Source organism: Semicossyphus pulcher, unplaced genomic scaffold, assembly GCF_022749685.1.
Source record: "Semicossyphus pulcher isolate SPU_LCO1_2020_fin unplaced genomic scaffold, fSemPul1.0.p SCAF_8, whole genome shotgun sequence".
Taxonomy (NCBI): Eukaryota; Metazoa; Chordata; class Actinopteri; order Labriformes; family Labridae; genus Semicossyphus; species Semicossyphus pulcher.
The window spans coordinates 24605390-24622799 of NW_027211759.1; the positions used below are offsets into that span (position 1 = coordinate 24605390).

At 38.4% G+C, this 17410-nt stretch overlaps 3 protein-coding genes across 5 annotated transcripts in view; all 3 read right to left on the reverse strand.

The window, feature by feature from the left end:
* wwp2 (WW domain containing E3 ubiquitin protein ligase 2) overlaps positions 1-347 on the reverse strand; it is a 59968-nt gene extending 59621 nt beyond the window's left edge. For all 3 annotated transcript variants that reach the window (XM_069685908.1, XM_069685907.1, XM_069685906.1), the window contains exon 1: positions 300-347. The gene's annotated coding sequence lies outside the window, so the exon portion shown is untranslated. The remainder of the gene's footprint in view (positions 1-299) is intronic.
* Positions 348-4291: 3944 nt separating this feature from the next.
* On the reverse strand, positions 4292-12859 carry LOC138613422 (diacylglycerol O-acyltransferase 1-like). Its single transcript, XM_069687091.1, has 18 exons — positions 12833-12859; positions 11835-12025; positions 10837-10924; positions 10685-10725; positions 9937-10022; positions 9432-9484; positions 9172-9277; positions 8299-8403; positions 8159-8218; positions 7972-8075; positions 7588-7626; positions 7344-7385; positions 7208-7252; positions 6811-6920; positions 6663-6728; positions 6445-6532; positions 5609-5671; positions 4292-4732 (listed from the first exon to the last, which is right to left on the reverse strand). Exons 2-18 carry the CDS (start codon positions 11975-11977, stop codon positions 4526-4528), a joined length of 1446 nt encoding a protein of 481 aa, XP_069543192.1. The 5' UTR covers positions 11978-12025; positions 12833-12859; the 3' UTR covers positions 4292-4525.
* An 878-nt stretch (positions 12860-13737) lies between these two features.
* On the reverse strand, positions 13738-17404 carry polr2c (RNA polymerase II subunit C). The gene is made up of 9 exons (XM_069686701.1): positions 17250-17404; positions 16864-16913; positions 16179-16247; positions 15997-16049; positions 15750-15878; positions 15611-15662; positions 15286-15454; positions 15113-15187; positions 13738-14411 (listed from the first exon to the last, which is right to left on the reverse strand). The coding sequence occupies exons 1-9, from the start codon at positions 17333-17335 to the stop codon at positions 14267-14269; spliced, it is 828 nt and encodes a 275-aa protein (XP_069542802.1). The 5' UTR covers positions 17336-17404; the 3' UTR covers positions 13738-14266.
* Between the last annotated feature and the right edge of the window lie 6 nt (positions 17405-17410).

Below are 17410 nucleotides of genomic sequence, written 5' to 3' on the forward strand. Positions count from 1 at the left end.
GTCGAACAATAGCCTTCATGTTTTCCCACCACTTCTGCCGTTTTTCCGCATTTGTTTTTAAGGGGAATCCACAACATGTCCGGTCCGATGTAGCTAATTCTGGCGAATTGACCTAAAGAGGCTAACTGTTAGCAAGCAAAGCTTCGTAGGGAGAATTTACAAAAGGACATGTCGATAAAGACGGTTCCTATCACCTGACAACAAGTAGAGCTACATTGTTAGTTACGTGGCTCATCTCAAAACACGATATATGAATTGAATAAAAATGAAATTATGTTTTAATGTAATCTTTCCCGTACCTTTTTCAGCTGTGCTCTGCTGCTGTCGCTAGTGAACTTTCATTTCCGCCTCAGTGACAATATCACGTGACATAGGGCATGTCTTTTCATTGCACAAAGGATTGTGGGTCATAAATAAATGTAAACATCATCACTTATTTATTTCAAAGTAAAGTTACATCTCACTTAACATGCTGATAAAAGAGAATTTACTGCGGACAGTGGTGCAGTTTTATCAAGCAAACATTTAAGCAAGATATGGCTCATAAACAGGAAATAGGTATCAAAACAGGAAAGTCAAACATAAATCTAAAAAATAATTTTAAAAAATATATTAAAAGGTACATTGTTGATGCTGCAAAATGTGTTGATTAAAAATGAGGACAAAACAACCATTAAAATAGACTAGACTTCCTGGCAAAGTATATTCTTAACATTAGACAGTTATATTTCCTTTTTAGATCTACAGGAAATTCACTAAGCTTCTGAGATGATGCATCCTAATGACTTTGGGAACTCCTGACTTTTAATACTGGCACCGACTTAAAGTTAACATTTGTGGTTTTGACTGTAATGGCATGGCTGCTATTGCATTGATTACCATAACATTTTGTAAACACATTTATATCCCCTCGGAAGAAATTGCATTCACTTTTCATCTACTGACATTACCAGGTGAAATCTTCTTTTTGTCCACTCTCCACTTCCTGACTGACTCAGATAATGATGAATATTAACAATCTAACCATTACAGCATATGCACAGAAGAAGACACTTACATGCATGGAATCGCTGTCCATCTCTATGCTGACTCAAGGCCTGCACCCAGTGTGTGCTCTGCATGGAGCTTTAATACATCACACTGCATTACAGTTTTTGTTCCACTCTCTCAGTTAACCTCTTATTGTAAGCACTACTAAATCATTTCAGTGTATCTTTGTCATTTTGGCAAACGTAAAAAAAGATTTTCTGGGGTCAAAGCTTTGCAGCAATCCACTTTATGTTGTCAAAGTGATCAATCCTCCTGCTCAACACTGCCACTCATAATTATTTAATGGGACCCTCCGGAAAATATGTCTCTGGTGTGAGGTGCTGAAAAACCTTTGCTGCCAGGAACCAACAATAATACTCCTTCTGTTGGTGATTATGATTCATTGCAACACATTTTCCTCATGGACTTGTTAATATCACTATCAAAGAGGGGGAAACCGTGGGCGATGCTACGCTGCTTCTTAGTGATTTTCTAAGTGCTCTTGCATTTCAAACTTATCAGTCTGGTGCAGACTGGTATTTGTCTGGATGTGAGTATAGTCTGACTCACAGGATGTAGACTGTGTGTATAAAACTGCCATTGGTCGCCTATTTCAGACCTTGCCTAGCTGTGTTGTTTCAAATCCCCTTTGCTATATGAAACAACAACCTCAGCGCAAAGCTACCCATAGTCAAAACTTTTGTACATATAGTACATGTAGGTTTATCTATTTGTGCATGTCAGGAGTTATAGGAAGAGGGAATGGAAGAAAAGTAAAGTTGATTAAAGCTCCTTCTAACTCCTGTTTGCCAGAGCTGAATATACATGTATCTTGATACAGTTTTGATCTTACAATAAGGCGCATGTGCTTGGTTGTTTTAGTAAATGGAAAAGTAATACAAAGACTATTTTAGAACATGTGCCGTTTAACAGCCATTTCAGTGCCAAGGCTCCTCCTCCCTAAATTCAAGTCTCCACCAAAGCAACTTCACTCCTGTCACTATTTTTTAACGACATCATCACTGTGTCCTTTGCCTATCACTACCTACAGAATCCTTCAGATGGGGCCAACTGCCCCAACCAGTAAGCCAGAAGGTTGATAATGATTTATTTTTATCATCAAAGATGGGACATAACGAGAGTTTCATAGTAACCATCATAATGACATGTTTACATTGTAAAATTGTTGCAGTTTGGTTTAGGCACCGAAAGTATTCTGCTAGGTCTAGGAAAAAGATAGAAATGGACGTAAAGCAACGTTACAGAGGTAAGTTTTGTCAGTTAAAATAAATCAACTCTGACTTTGGGCGTCGCTAACTCTATGGACTCTAACACTTGTCTCCTGGGTGAATGTCCTGTGTGTCAGGCAGACTTTTTATACAACCTGACTTTATTTTATGCTTGGCCTTTTTCATAATTACAACAGCCTCTAGACGTCAACGCCTAACTTGCCAATACAGGATAACGGTTTCCTCTGCCAACTATGAGGAACAGTAGGTCCCTCTGATAACATACCTTTGCTCCCTACGACATCATATAACAACTAAACCAGCTGTGTAAACATGTAGGCTTCCAGGGTGTGTCAGTGCACTGTGACATCACTGCTTGGCGTGATTACAGGTGCAACACTCGAACCAATCACAGCAGTGCTAGGTGATCTTTGGTCAGTTTTAAAACTTACAATCACACAGTGAAACAGCCTTTCAATCCAGCTGTAATTTATTTTTAACGTCCAAATTATTGTCAATTAAGAAAATACACCGATGCACAATGCACCTTTTTTCATCACAATAACCGACACCACAATCATCTGAGAGAAATCACTGTCATATTCACAACAAGTGAAAGGAGAAATTACTTTTAGTCATTTTAAACTTAGCTGGTAACCTTGAGCTCAGACCAGTTTCTGCTGTGTCCATGTCCAAATAATGACACATATTCACTCCTGAAAGCTGCACCACACAACTACAGAGGCAACCACAACTGACCACTGAAAATGCCACATATGTGGTGTCCCTGAGCAAATTTCAGTGAGTCATGCTATCACATCACACAGACATCCCAATAAAACTGCACATCAAACTGAGCAAGCTACTTGTGCACTCAAAGGCCAGATCCTTTATTATCCCTCTCCAGGAAAAGCAGACGTTCTGTATCTGTGCAAATGATTATGCATCTCTGGCGGCACCATTAGTGTGTGTTATGTAGGCCTCAGTTCATGGCTCAGCCCTATTTCAATTTAATTTAATTCCATTTGAATGTACTATGTATAATGTATGATTTCTACTGCAGCATATGTGCAGTAGTTGGTTTAAAGGGCCATGTGCAGATTCTGATTACGCTGTCATGTGTAAGGACTGAACTTGATGAGTGCGTTAAAGCAACCAGCTAAATGTATATTGTACATAGCCTTGAGCAGAGTCTGTGGGGCTGGAGAACCACTGCAGGAGGGGTATATTTGATCAAGGACAATTATCAGTGGACCTGAAGTTGCATGACTTGAATAAATGCAGTGACATTAACAAACTAAAGTGCTCCGATGCTTACAAGGCTATTTTACAACCCTGTATCTTTATTTTAAAACTCTGCTCATGTTTTTATTAGTTTACAGGGTATCTTAACGATTGATAAAAATGAAATCCATTGAAGGGCTGAAGGGCGGCCTTTTTTTGCCATGAGAGATTAAGTCTGAGATCCCCCACCATGGAGGGGTTAATTCAGCCAAGACCAGACAAACAACCTTCTGTTTCTTGCTTCTTTTTGTTTAGCCATCATCACTATTACCATTGTTACTGTAACTGAGTTTATTTAAGTTGTAAAATTAACAAAGGTCAGCTTTTTTTAAACAATGAACAGCACACATCTTTCAGTGGTAGGCCTGTATAAATCTTTATATGCCATAAAATAAAAAAAGAGGAAATATGAGAACAAGCGCGAGCGTTTCTAACCATCATTAAGGCATATAAAAAGTTGACTTGGCTGGTAGACCAGCTTTAAATCATTCCACACTTGGACTCATTTTTGCCATGAGGTACAATCATTCTGTTATTTCCTGATGGGACTGTGTCCATGAAATTTACGGTAAACTTAGATGAACTAGGGCCCCTTAACCACATGTTGACAGAGCTGTGTGTAAGTAGAAACCTTATCTTCTGTGCTGCTGACTCACATCATTATAACAGGAATGATCAGCGGCTGAGATTACTGCAGTCTTGTAATGTTGCAGGGCATTTACAGTCACATTCAACAAGCGTCAGATGAACGAATGCATACTAAAAATACAGAAGTTTATTGCATTTGTGTGGAAGCATAGTAGCATTATTTGAAAGTTCCAGAACAGAAGTCCATTAATGAGTCAACACAACATATACAGTAAATATTGCTGAACTATGTAGAGGCTGTGGATTATAACTGGATTATATCAGCCTTCACTGAGCTTTGGATCACAGCCATATATACAGTACAGTAGGATTTTCTTTCTGACAGTTCCCGCTGATCAGTGAGGCTGCAGGAAAGCTGTACCGGGAAAATGTTGCTCTGATGTTTGTGTTGAGGAAGATGACTGATTACGAGGTGAACTGATGTAGTGGTCGTGAAAGTACGTGGTCACAGCCAGAGGAGGGCCCAGCAGCAGGCACAGCCACACCAAGCCGTTGCCATAGTTTCCTTCAAAATAGTTTCCGAGGAATACAGCAACAAGGAGCTAGAAGAAGAATAGATACACATATTAGGATTTTATTAAACCCAGGTTCTCCTCCTACCCATCTTATAGTACAGTCGCCCTGTATGAGAAAAGGTTTGGGTCAATATCATAAAAACAATACACCTGGGTATTCTCCCACCCTTTACAACTGCAAATCCTCATTTCAGTCCAAATGCATTAACTGCTTACTTTCATGGTTGGTGCTGTTCAGATAAGTGCAGGCCTTGGGTCTGATAAGTAACATTTCTGTGATCATGTTGTGATCATCTTTGCAAATAATTTCCCACTTCTCATAAGAAACAGAAAGCTCAGCTCTGACTAGTGCTACATATGGTGTGTTCTTAACATAAAAGAAATGGGAAATAGATCAGCTTAATGCACAATCATTGTAACAAACTGATATTTGGTTATGCAGCATTATTTCATTGTGTTGCTGAATTAGGTCGTGCTGTGCTGTATTGTGTTTGCAGCTTGTAGCTTGCAGCTTGATTTTTTTCTAGTATTTGTTCATTGCATGTGTTTCTTTAATTGCAGTTTGTTGAGCTTTCAGAGCCACCACAGAGATTTTACATTAAGTGACATTATGCAATACAAAAATTAATGCAAGAGGAATCTATTCTACATCTTTCCCAGGGGGCCCCGGGGGAAATATACCTTATACAAGTAAATGTGTGTTAACAGTGCAGAGAAGACAGCACCCTAAAACCAATACTAGATTCATAAATGATTAAATGCTTAGACAATCAAGAGCCCACACAGGGGTCAAAATGCAAATGTAAAAATTATTCTAAAGTTGGTCATGACGAGCTAGTGAGCAGAATCCATCAGAGCCTGTAGCCCCGTCCAGCTTTATAATAACAAGCATGATTTTCTCACCTCAAATACCATCATGAGGAAGACCCACAGACGACAGCTCTGCAGAGGCAGAGCAATCATACACTGTGTAGAAGAGAGGACAGAATCATTGCAGCAGGTTATTATTGCCTTTTTTTAGGTCCTGTAATCTCCAATGGAGAACACGTCTTACATGCTACATATGATCTGCATTCAAACCTCAAAATTTAATTCTTCTTTTGTTATTGTTTTTTTGTCTTCATGACAATATGGAGGATTTGTATGGAAGCCCGAGTGGCATCAGTTTTCTAAGTCTGATCTAAGTTGTTTCCTCTCCTGTGTTTGTGACTTGAGAACAAATGAGTTTTGCCTCGCTTCAAGTTACTTTTTTCATCTTGTCTTTCATTTCAGCAGGTGAAAAATTTTGAACGAGGATCTTGGCAGACTTTTTTATTTCAAGAGCTAAAACGTTTTGTTTTGCACCTGAGTTCAAAGATTAAAGAAAAGGAACTTTCAAGGTAACAATCCAAGAATTCTCTTTTTTTACTGCACCTGGCAAAGCAAAGAGGTTTTTTTTTAATACCTGTTCAAAAAAAATACAATGTGGATCTTTTTTTCAAGCGAGTAAATAATTTATTCACAGATAAAAAAGGAAACTTGAAAAATGATCCAAGAAAAACTTTTTTTTACACCTGGCAACATTTTCCTACCTGTGAAAAGATTATGCTGGAAAAACTTTTTAAATTTTTTTTCTTTCTTGCCTCTCTAGGTTTTCTGTGGATTATTGTTCAGTCTACATTCACAATTCATTTTAGAAATGTCTCTGTTCTCTGAAATAGTAATTTGTAAAATTAGCTTCATGCAGCCTCGGCCTGTACCTCAAAAAGAGCTGCAGACATCAGGAAGACCAATAACTCTGCTCGCGAGGGGGACGAATTCTTTTCCACCAGCCGTGTGTATACATGTCTTCATACAAGTGATGGCACGGAGCAAACACATATAAGAGAAGAATAAAAAAATTAGTGGGAAATTATACGGTAAACCTGAAGTCTAAGTGAAACCTGAGGTCTGTCTTTGCTCAGTCAGAGTGAAATACCTGTGACACCATTTCTGAAAGGGAATACTCCAGTTCTTCCAGAAGGTGATCAGAGTTGTAGCGTTCCTGCAAATGAAATCATAAACTGAATGAGCCCGTGCTGTATGTTCAACAACACAATGTGCAGAAATGACTATGTTGAACTCACCACCAGTCTCCATAAAAATGACGATCACCAAAGCACAGCAGCTCTGCACAGAAGTTCAGGTAGGAGTGACTCAAGAAGAAGAAGAGGAGCCAGAGGAAATGGGTCGGTGCCTGGAAAAATAACATGTTAGCAAAAGCAATCTATGTCCATAACTTGTATAATTTACAACAGTGTACAAGCGTTTATCTTATTATCATGCCCAAACTTTCTCCCCCTCTTTATCCCTGTCATCATCACAACCATCTGGGAGCACTTTATCCACAGAGATTACATCTGCTTGCATGATTGTACGCTGACATCTTACATTGGCTCAGAGCTTTATAGTTCTGGGAAATCCAAATTACATATCTAAAGTCAACGGAATAAAATGTTGAAATATCGTTCAAATATTACTCACTGCCAGTCCCACTAGGTGCTCCACTTTCATGGTGATGTCCATACTCTGTGAGGATTTGAAAAAAAGTTAAATCAACACAGGAGGAAACTGTCTTTTTTCTAATGTTCACAATTTAGAGGGATGATGTTCCACTCACAGAGAAGGAGTTTTCTGATCTCTGGAAGATAGGCTCAATCCACTGAGAGTCAAAAAGACACAAGTTAACACATTCATAGAGCAGCCATGCTAGCGGCCATGTACAGTGGTGTTTTGAGCTTAATTTGCTCAGCTTGCTGACAATGTAAACATACTGATGTTTAGCGGGTAAAGTGTTTCCATATTCACCAGCTCAGAATGATACCGTGCTTAGATTTGTACAGTATGTTACCCAGTTGCTGTACCTGCTGCACAATTCCAACCATGATCTGGATGACGATCACCTGAAAGCAGAAAATGTTGAAATGAACAAGCGCCAATAACATCAATAAGACCTGCAGTCCGTAGCCAAATAGCTGCTGTGAGACTATTTTCAACCCGGGTGCACATTTTTTTCCCCCACTTTCTTTCTTTGATTTGTTATTATTTATGCATTTTAAATCTCCCAATTGCTTCTTTGGCCAAGGGATAACTATTTATGACTGATGTACTTATCATAATTGCGGGAAATGGGATTAAGTATGGATAAGTTATGTGTGTCGCCTTGCTGGAGCTTCTCCAAGCAAACATTGTGCGTTTCCTCTGCTTTAAAGTGCACTCACTAATAACAATTCCACTGTTCAGCTCACCATCTCCAGCAGCCTGTGCAGCAGCTTATTGATGCGGACTTTAGGAGTACATGGGAAGTCCTTCTGGTAGCACAGAGTGGGGGCCAGGAGGAAGTAATACAGATCTGGGGTATTGAAGACAAAATGCATCATCATCAGTTAATATGAACGAATCAATAATGATGGTATGAGCAACGAGCAGTTTCACCTTTAAAAGTAAGATGTTCATTGTGGGCTTTTTGTGCAACAGAAACATTCCTGTCAGTCCCTGAGAAGACATAAAGCAGTAGATGTTGTTATATTAGTTTATGCTTTTGTTCTGAAATGACATTTTCAGTGTAAAAATACCTGCATCGGTGAAATGAGCCTGTCGATACCAGCGATTAGTTTCCTGGTATGAATAAAGCTTCATCCCCAGAGCAGTGTAGACCCAGAGAGAGAAGAAGGCTCCACCTAGTGGACAAAAAAAACAAAAAAACAAAAACAAAACAGAAACCTCACAGCAATGATACAGCAGGATTTAGAGCACAATGAGCTTTATCATAGAACATTTAACATTATCATAGAATTTCGGGCTTTAAACTCAACTCCATTAATGAAAAGGCTTTTAAAACAAACGCACCTGTTGGCTGGGTAAGGATCTTTTTAACTCCTCAGTCCATCATTGAACACGATTTACTGACAGACACTGGTCTGACACACAACTTTGTTCTGACAGGCAATAGTCACATAGCTACAGTACAAAAAATGCTGAACTGTTGCACTGATATCTATAAGCTGTTGATAATTATGTTATAATGTTATTGGCTTTGTAACCATAAGTATGTATTTGTTGTTGTTCATGTAACAAGAACATATGTTGTTGTTGCTCTCTTTGCCTGTCTCTATCCTGCATCTCCTTCTATCCCATTTTCGGCCCATCCAGTCGAGGCAGATGGCTGTTCAACATGAGTCTGGTTCTGCTCGAGGTTTCTGCCTGTTAAAAGGAAGTTTTTCTGCCAATGTGCCGAAATATTGCTAAGTGCTACTCATGGTGATTCATGTTGGGCCTCTCTTTAAATAACATAACAAAGAGTCGGTCTAGACCTGCTCTTTTTGTAAAGTGTCTCGAGATAACTCTAGTTGTGATTTGGCGCTATACAAATAAAATTTGATTGATTGATTGATTGATTGATAATATTTAAGTTGCCATTTGTCATATTCATGTACAGTAATCTGCACCTGTTGATATTGTTGGCTCATGTACAATGACTGCAGCAGGAAACAGCAGGAGCAGCCCCAGATTAGTGAGATGTAAACGATGAGTGCTGCTGAGGAGCAGAAGACCCTGAAAGAAATAAATGGAATACAAGTGTTTCAATTACATTTATTTACAGTTGACAAATTGCTTGATAGGATATTTTTACAACTGACATGTCTTCAGATGTTTCTTTTTCTAAATCTGAACAGCTTTGATTAAAATTAAAGAGAGCACATCTTACATTTTCCTGAGACCTCTCGAGGAGCAAAGCTGTAATGGCAAACACGTTGGCTGCTAGAAAAAAGGGACAAAAAACAACAAGTGTGACGTGTTTACAACCCAATACCAGCCCCAAAGCCACAGCAAAGGAGTGTTAAAGTTGTGTGAAGCATTCTGTGGCTCCAGAAGGAGTTTTGGAAAAGCTTATAAAGTGCATTTAAGTTACAGTGTCAAGGGTCTATGTTTCATTCTCTTTTGCAATTACTATGGTGATGAGCAGCAAGTGAATTTATGAATTCCTCCATAGTGACCACTTGCAGGGACCAGGAAAAACAGTAAGCTACTTCAAACACAAGTGAGTTAGAGAGCGAGTCTGGTGCATTAGCTCTGTTCAGCCTCTCTGGTGGAACCACCAGTGCTAGGTGATGAACAACACATCAGTATTCCAACACCGCCCAGTTCATAAAACTTAAAATCATATGGCTGTTGGTATTTTTCCTGTAGATGTATCTGATCGAGCTTCTTACCCAGTATGAGGTTGACAGACGGCCAGTTGCAGTTGTCCTCAATGAGATGCTCCAAGACCTTCTTCACATCTATCAAAAAGCCATGTCTGTTCAGAGGAGGAAAACACAGGATAAAGGTGTTAACAATTATATATATATGGACAATTCTCAATTATATGGTTTGATCCCCAAAAAAGGTTGACAACATAGATCCCTTTTTTCCCGAGCTTTTGACAGAATCTCATAGTGTTCAGTTTCACTCCAGTAAAACTCAAATTATGCAGCTCAATCTCCTGACTCCTGTAAGCTCAGGAAAAATGCTTAATGCTAACATCAGCAAGCTTCTGAGTTAGCTAAATGACATAACATGCTGATCATGTTCGTCCATGACCACCATCATAGTATGTTAGCTTGTGAACATTTGTGGCTTTGTACTAAAGAACATGTAGCTACAGTTGAGGCTGATTGAAATGTCATACATTTTGTAGAACAGGGTCATGAAACAAAGAGTTGAACAAACTTTTTAACCTGGTGCTAGAGGGAAGGTCACAGGGGTCACCGTTCATTAGAGGGTCCTTTGTCAGTGCTAGAGTTGTGCTGCTCAACTACAATATTCCCAATGTGCACACATTCACATTTGTTAGAAAATAATGTGAAAATGTGTCATAATTCAAAGCACTGTAAGTAGAAAATGTACAGCAGATAAGGGTTTTTGATGATAAATATGGCTAAAATAAACTATGGCATTTGTGTGCATATTTATACTCACTGTATGAAATTCTCCAGGAACAAATGAGCATGAGTCAGTACCTGAATATCAGAATAAAACAACAGTCAGTTAATGTGTCATAAGTCTTAAGAACCAATGAATAAGATAAATATTTATCTGTAAGATTAAATGTAAGAGGGTGAGAAACCGACCAGCAGAATAATGATCCAGTTGAGGATGCCTCTGTATTTAGTGAAGCTGCTGTTTGAGCTCAGCAAAGAGTCTTGGACACGATGACAACTGGACAAAGAAATGCATTTTAGACATCATCAATGGTGAGGCTTATTTTTCACAAGCATCTGAGTAATGCCACCCTGCATATGCCGCTGTATTTTCTAATCATTGCTGATCAGACGTTTGCCTGTAAATGGATGTTTTCAGCTCAGGAAAATAGGGGTGTGTGCACATTAGATGGAGATCCCTGGAGAATATAAGGGTAAAAGCAATCTGCACAGAATGTAACCACGGCTGCAGCATTCAGGGCTTTTACTCTGTAACACATCTTCAGTTAGTCCTGGTGTCTTACAGCATTTTTTATCATCAGGAAACAGAGTCAAAACCAGCCAAAACAGACAGAAGCCATATCTAAAGTAGGATCCAGATGAGTGAGCATGCAGGACAACTATTCCCATTTAATGCCACTTTTTACTTTTACTGCACTACATTTCACTTTACATTGATTTGAATAGTTACTTCATAACATATGTCAAAGTGATGTTTTTACTTTAATAAGGGCTGTAACATTTTTTTTCCCTTATTAGATTAACTCTGAGAATATTTCTTGATTAATTGATTCTTCATTGAGTGTATAAAAATGTGAATAAAATTGAATAATGTGCATCACAATTTCCCCGAGCCCAAAATGAAACTTTAAAATAGCTAATTTTGTTGTAAATTCTTCATTTACGATTAGAAATCACAATAACAGGCAGCAAATCCTTACATTTATTTGGCATCAACAAATGTTTGACTTCTGAAACGATGAATCAAATATAAGAATAGTTGGGGATTCATTCCCTTTTGATTGACTTATCAACTTATTGACTTATAGTTGCAGGCACAACTTTTAATGCAGAGATCTGAACAATTCCTCCTCTATTTAAGTCTTGTATCTGCTAGTCAAGTGATGGAGGCTGCAGAGAGAGTTTACCAGAGCAGAGATATAGACGGATGTTCTTGTTCACTGGGTGGATCAGTGGCAGAAACAGGAACACTGTCATAGAGGCTCGCACTGTTTTCTTCAGCTGAGGGAGGGGAACAGACAGAGGAGAACCTCTTCCTCATCACAGCCATCTCTGAGTCTGGGTCCTCACAGGGGACGTTGAGTGATGGTTAACTTCACTGAAGCAAAAACAGAAATAGGCTTACTTGAAACACATATTCTTTATCTTGCCATGTTAAAAAGATGATATATTGGGACAATAATCATTTAACCTGAGAGAAAATAAAAGTCATCTTAATAGATATTTTCCTTCTTCCCATCTGTTTCCAGTAACTTTTGCTTTTAAAGCTTTAATAATTCCTGAAATTATTCATATTGCATATGATTTGTAACCATTATCATACCTGAAATGGTGACCCGTGCTGTCTAGGACCAAAAGCAAAGCAGGAGATAATTTACATGCAAGCTGCATCTTCATAAACCCAGAAATTGTTGGTTATTTCGTGCCCTTTCACATTGAGAGGAATCCCAACCAAATTGGTTTAGTAAATTATCGGTTTTTCGTTGTCACGCTTATCTAAAGAGGTAAACATATCACGAGACATAATTTCATATTTTCCTTTTAAATTTAGTTCCATTAGGGTAAATTCGGCGCACGTGCTATACAACACAATGTCATGAATTTAATTGGCAATCATCCTTTTGTTTTGGTAATCCGCTTATTCCAGCTATCTTCTTCCCACAGTTTCACCAAGATGGGTGGTATCTTGGAACATCACATCTATCAAAGTTGGGTTTTAATTGATTAATTATGACTGCATGAAAGAACAGATGTATGCCGAATTAAAACAAAATCTGCAATAATTCAGCTTAAATATTGTGTGCTATTCATATTTCATTTCACCTATCTCTGCTATGAATGAAAATGTAAATGGCCACAAATCTGAATGTAGCTCGGCGTGACCTTCTCTTCAACAGCGGCTTACCTTGTCATACCTGGCAAAAAACGGCATCCTCCCCAGCAGGTCGATCAAGATAGAATCGAAAATGCAGTGCCTATCAGCCTGCTGTCCGGGTATTTTAAAGCAAAGCTATTTGGACCTCTGATTCCACCTACGACTGTAATATAGGCGGTGTCGCTATTTAAACCCCCTGGAATACATTTTGCGCCTTCTCATGGCGTTCAAAATAAAAGCCTCGCGGAACAAATTTGCAAAACAACTTAAAATACATGAATGGTCAAAACCATATAACTTTACTGTATGATTTGTATGTATATGTATTGGTATGTTATGTGTAAAATAATTCCTATTTGTCGTTATAGGCTAAATATTGGCAGAAAGCAGTTTCAAACTACTAGAAGGTTGCAATGACATTGTCCTTTATTTTGAAGCTACATAAACTTTCTTCTGGTATCTGTCCTGACTACCTTTGAGTTCCATGATAAAACAATCCAGTATCTTACTTAGCATATGGAAACACAGTTTATAATTTCAACTAAGTTTAGGAAGTTGATATCCAGAGGAATTGTGGATACAGTTACATACAGTTTAAACTCATTGACTTGTTTTGTCTATTACAATTCCGAGGTTTGGAGAGCACAAAAGACTGTAACGACCAGGTGATAGGAGTAAGTGGTTTTTAAACTATCCACATTTCATAACATTTAAGTGAAAAATCCTCCTAATCTGATTTATTTTACCTATTCCTTGCACTAATATTGAAATTAAATCAGTTCTTGACATTTATAAAATTATCAATGCAAAATAAATAAATCATATATAAACAAAAATCTGACTTCCCTTTTTTTTTTTTTAATACCGATGTGTTTGAGCTTTGGTTGGAATAAAAGACATTAGAATAAATAAATTGTCAATAAAAGATTACCAAGTTTCTCAAACAGATTTATTTAAAAAGGAAAATTGTACAAAATAATAATCTAACATAATAAACATAATATCTATCATTCTGAGACAAACATTCTTTCAGACCCTGACCCTGCATCAAATGATATGAGACACACGCTAATGTTAGAATCACTGCTGGTTCTGACATAATTTCAAGGACTCAAGTCCATATAAAAAACATTTTCATGTCATTTGCAATTTTGTACATGGAGGTCTCATAATTATGAGTGATTATTACTATTAATGAAACATTTAACATAACTGTTTTTACAACTGTCAGGCGAAAGAAGTTAATCTTACTGGACCAAATTCCCCACAACTCAACAATCACTGATCAGCCTTTCATAACAGACACATACAGATCCAGTTCCAGGCCAGTTTACGGCGAGGATACATCTGATTCCATGAACAATGTTTGGATGTTTGTAATGAACCGAACAGAGATCCTAAATCAGCCCTGTGCTGATAACAAAGCAGTGTGAATGCAGGTCTCGCTCTGTCAGGGAGCAGCCCTCAGTTGATGGTGAGCACGTCGCTCTGGATTTCGTGGCTCAGCTGAGTCTGGAGGTCGCTCAGCTTCTTCTTGAGGACGGCCAGCGCTGACATCACAATGGTCTCCGGTCGGAGCGAGCCGCAGGACTCCACGTTGTAATAGAATCTGTGCAGGGAAAGATAATGATGATAGATGAATTAGTATATTTGTCAAAAAAACATTTTTACGTAAACTATTTTAATTTATTTGGTATTACACCATTATACCACTGCACCATATTGTGTTTTTTTATGATGGAAGTATTTATTAAAGAGTTGTGAGTATTTTCAATTAGCCAACATACCTATAATAATATTATGGATGGATTTATGGATTAGAACATTGTACACGCTAGCACATCACATTTAAGGACTTTAACATGATGTCATACAGATGCTGTGAGCATGTATGCTAAAAAAAAAAACCTGTGAATGTTTTGTTAATCCAAAAGTACAGGTGTGTGGGTTTATGCCTGGATATATTTTTTTGGTTTCTTATGAGAAAAAACAATTTATTTATATAAACTGTATTTTATTTAAGGTAATTCTATTGGGCATATCCCAATGATTTGTCTAGTGGGCTCTCTATGGGAAGATACTGAGACAAGAAGGGCTTTGCTAAGGTTGTATAATGCATTTTCCTCGGCTGGGAGGTCCGTGTCCGACGTGCGTTTTTTTTAACAGTAAAAAATATATAATTTGGGAGTGCTCGATTACTCGTTCATGAGGTAATTAGATGACTTGAATATTGAGATTACTGGAAATGCCCATCCCTAGTATCTTTACCTCCTGCACAACTTAACCCAGAGGCAGAGCCATTTTCCTCACCTTTCTGGCTTGCCGTTGGGGTCATAGGGAGCCTGAACCTCATCCTCCTCAATCTCTGAGTATTCACTCTTGGGCCTGGGAACAAAAGAAAGTTATTTATTAGTCATCAATATTGTACATTCATTATTTAACACTGATCCTTTATGACAAGCCATGCTGAAATGAGAACATACCACTCCTCAGGTCGTGGGTAGACGGTGTGCCTCAGTGCGTTGTCGGGGTCGTACTCAAAGGAAACCCCTGCGGTTGGGTTCCACTTGGCGTGCTCCTTACCGAAGCCTTTCTTAGCATACGCCCTGAGCCGCAGTTCCTGACCTTTACGAAGCTTCACCAGTAAAATGTCTGTGTCGTGTCAGTCAATTATATAAATGGAAGGAGAGAGAATAAGGAAAGGTACATCTTAAAAAATTGGAATAAAGTGACATTTGTCAATTAAATGATCCCTTAAAAAACGCATTAACAGCAGCTGTTTGCTCTTAAAGACAGCTGTAATCTTACCATCTTGTTCAACATAGTCATTGGGATCGTTGTCCCTACTCCTGGAAGTCACCTAAAAAAGCAATTAAAATATCGTCAGCTAATCCTTCAGCTTCCTCTTCCATCTAAAGGCTTCAATGAAGCGAGAGAAAAGACTCACCGGAATGACTCTGGGGTTATTCGACAAAAGGTCACGTGAGGTAACGTGACGCGTCTGGTCCTCTGTACATCGAACATCCAGCGTCAGCTCAACAGAACACTCCGGACAAAAGTCATCACAGGTACAGTCCTGTAGGAGGACCAGATACAGACAGAGAGAGAATAATTTGTATAACTTGTATTTTCAGTAAGATCAGTGGTTCATTGAAATGCTACCTCACTGCTGACTGTCACTACAGTATACTCACCCTAGAATACTGCAGTTTGTCCACGATGTCGTCACTTGTGAGAGGTATGAGACCTGACAGCACAAAAAACATCAATGTTGTTACGCCAGCATGCACCACACACCTGTGATCTTATTGGAGTAATTTATATCCAATTACTACAAGTTGCATTGAAAGCTCATGATAAACAGTGTGGTACATACCCACTCTGTGTGCCACAAACTCGTCATGTAGTACCGATGAATTAGCATCAATCTGGATCCAGTCAATTGCTACAAATAGAGGAAGAAGAAGTGTTATGTTGTGTGTAACTGTTGGGAGAAAGTGCTCTGCATACTACAGTTTTCAATGTTGCTGATGGAGTCAAGCAACTGTGCTCCACTTCTTGTGATTTTATGTGACACAAAATAACAGTGTACCTATGGGCGTAAGCAGGATACTGTGAAATACATGCAGATAAATAAATAAATAATTGATTTTCAGACAATAAACGACCATATAGAGCAAGATTGTATATCTTGAAATGTCGTGAAATATTGCCTTTCAGTGTGAAAGCTTGACCAATGGATTTAACATGATCATTTTTTATGACACTTTCCCTCAAAACCCTTGCACTCATATAGTCTCTGCTTGTGCAAAAAGCTGTGTGCTTGCACTGCACCTGGCATTTGATTTTGACAGTGATTGAACAAAAAAAATCCAGGAGCAGCCTGTGCAAGGAACAACATTATTGAGTGAAAGCATAAAGTTTGAGCACAAGCAGGGCAAAGTTAAACGATCCCACCACAAGTATAAAAAAGGAGAGAATTCCGGCACCGTGTCACATAATGAAAATAATAATTCAATAAAGAGCCTTAAAACACCTGGGAAAACAAAAAGGTACTTTACCTATAGTGGCAACTTCTGACATGAAGACACGGCGGATAGAGTTTGCAACCCTGTGAAGGAGAAACAGGATGTATTTGGAGGTCAGTCGAGACTAATATAAAGTGACAGAAAATAAACTAAACTGGATGTTGCTGAATGAAAACATGTCAGTGCTAGATATGAAACAACCATTTGTGATCCTCCTACGCTAGCTGAATCTATTTCTAAGACACACACAAACTTTGTTTACGATGTCAGAATCAGCGATATTATTTCAGTGCGTAGTATCTTGTTGTAACTTTAGTTATTAAACGCGTAAGTTCCCATAACATCAGTATCAACTGAGAATAATAATGGCTGCCCTCTGCTTCACGCACTTGGGAGTAGACAAATAAGTGAATACTTACGCCAAATCTGTGTTTTCAATGACAAACTTGACATTTTCGTCTGTCAGTTCTGTAATCTTCACCGTGGGTTGGTTAGCATACGGCATTATTGGATTAAAATAAACCAAAAACTACGTTATAAAATCGTCTACACTCAACGCACCACCGCTGCTTCGGCTTGA

Excerpts from the sequence above, each read along its gene's own strand:
- LOC138613422 (XM_069687091.1), bottom strand. The coding sequence starts at position 11,977 with ATGGCTGTGATGAGGAAGAGGTTCTCCTCTGTCTGTTCCCCTCCCTCA. Across the intron at positions 9,485-9,936 it reads GTCTGTCAACCTCATACTGG|CAGCCAACGTGTTTGCCATT; the intron begins GTAAGAAGCTCG and ends CCTTTTTTCTAG. Across the intron at positions 7,386-7,587 it reads TGGTTGGAATTGTGCAGCAG|TGGATTGAGCCTATCTTCCA; the intron begins GTACAGCAACTG and ends TTTGACTCTCAG.
- polr2c (XM_069686701.1), bottom strand. The coding sequence starts at position 17,335 with ATGCCGTATGCTAACCAACCCACGGTGAAGATTACAGAACTGACAGAC. Across the intron at positions 16,248-16,863 it reads GTCAGAAGTTGCCACTATAG|CAATTGACTGGATCCAGATT; the intron begins GTAAAGTACCTT and ends CTCTATTTGTAG. Across the intron at positions 15,455-15,610 it reads TGACTATGTTGAACAAGATG|ACATTTTACTGGTGAAGCTT; the intron begins GTAAGATTACAG and ends GACACGACACAG.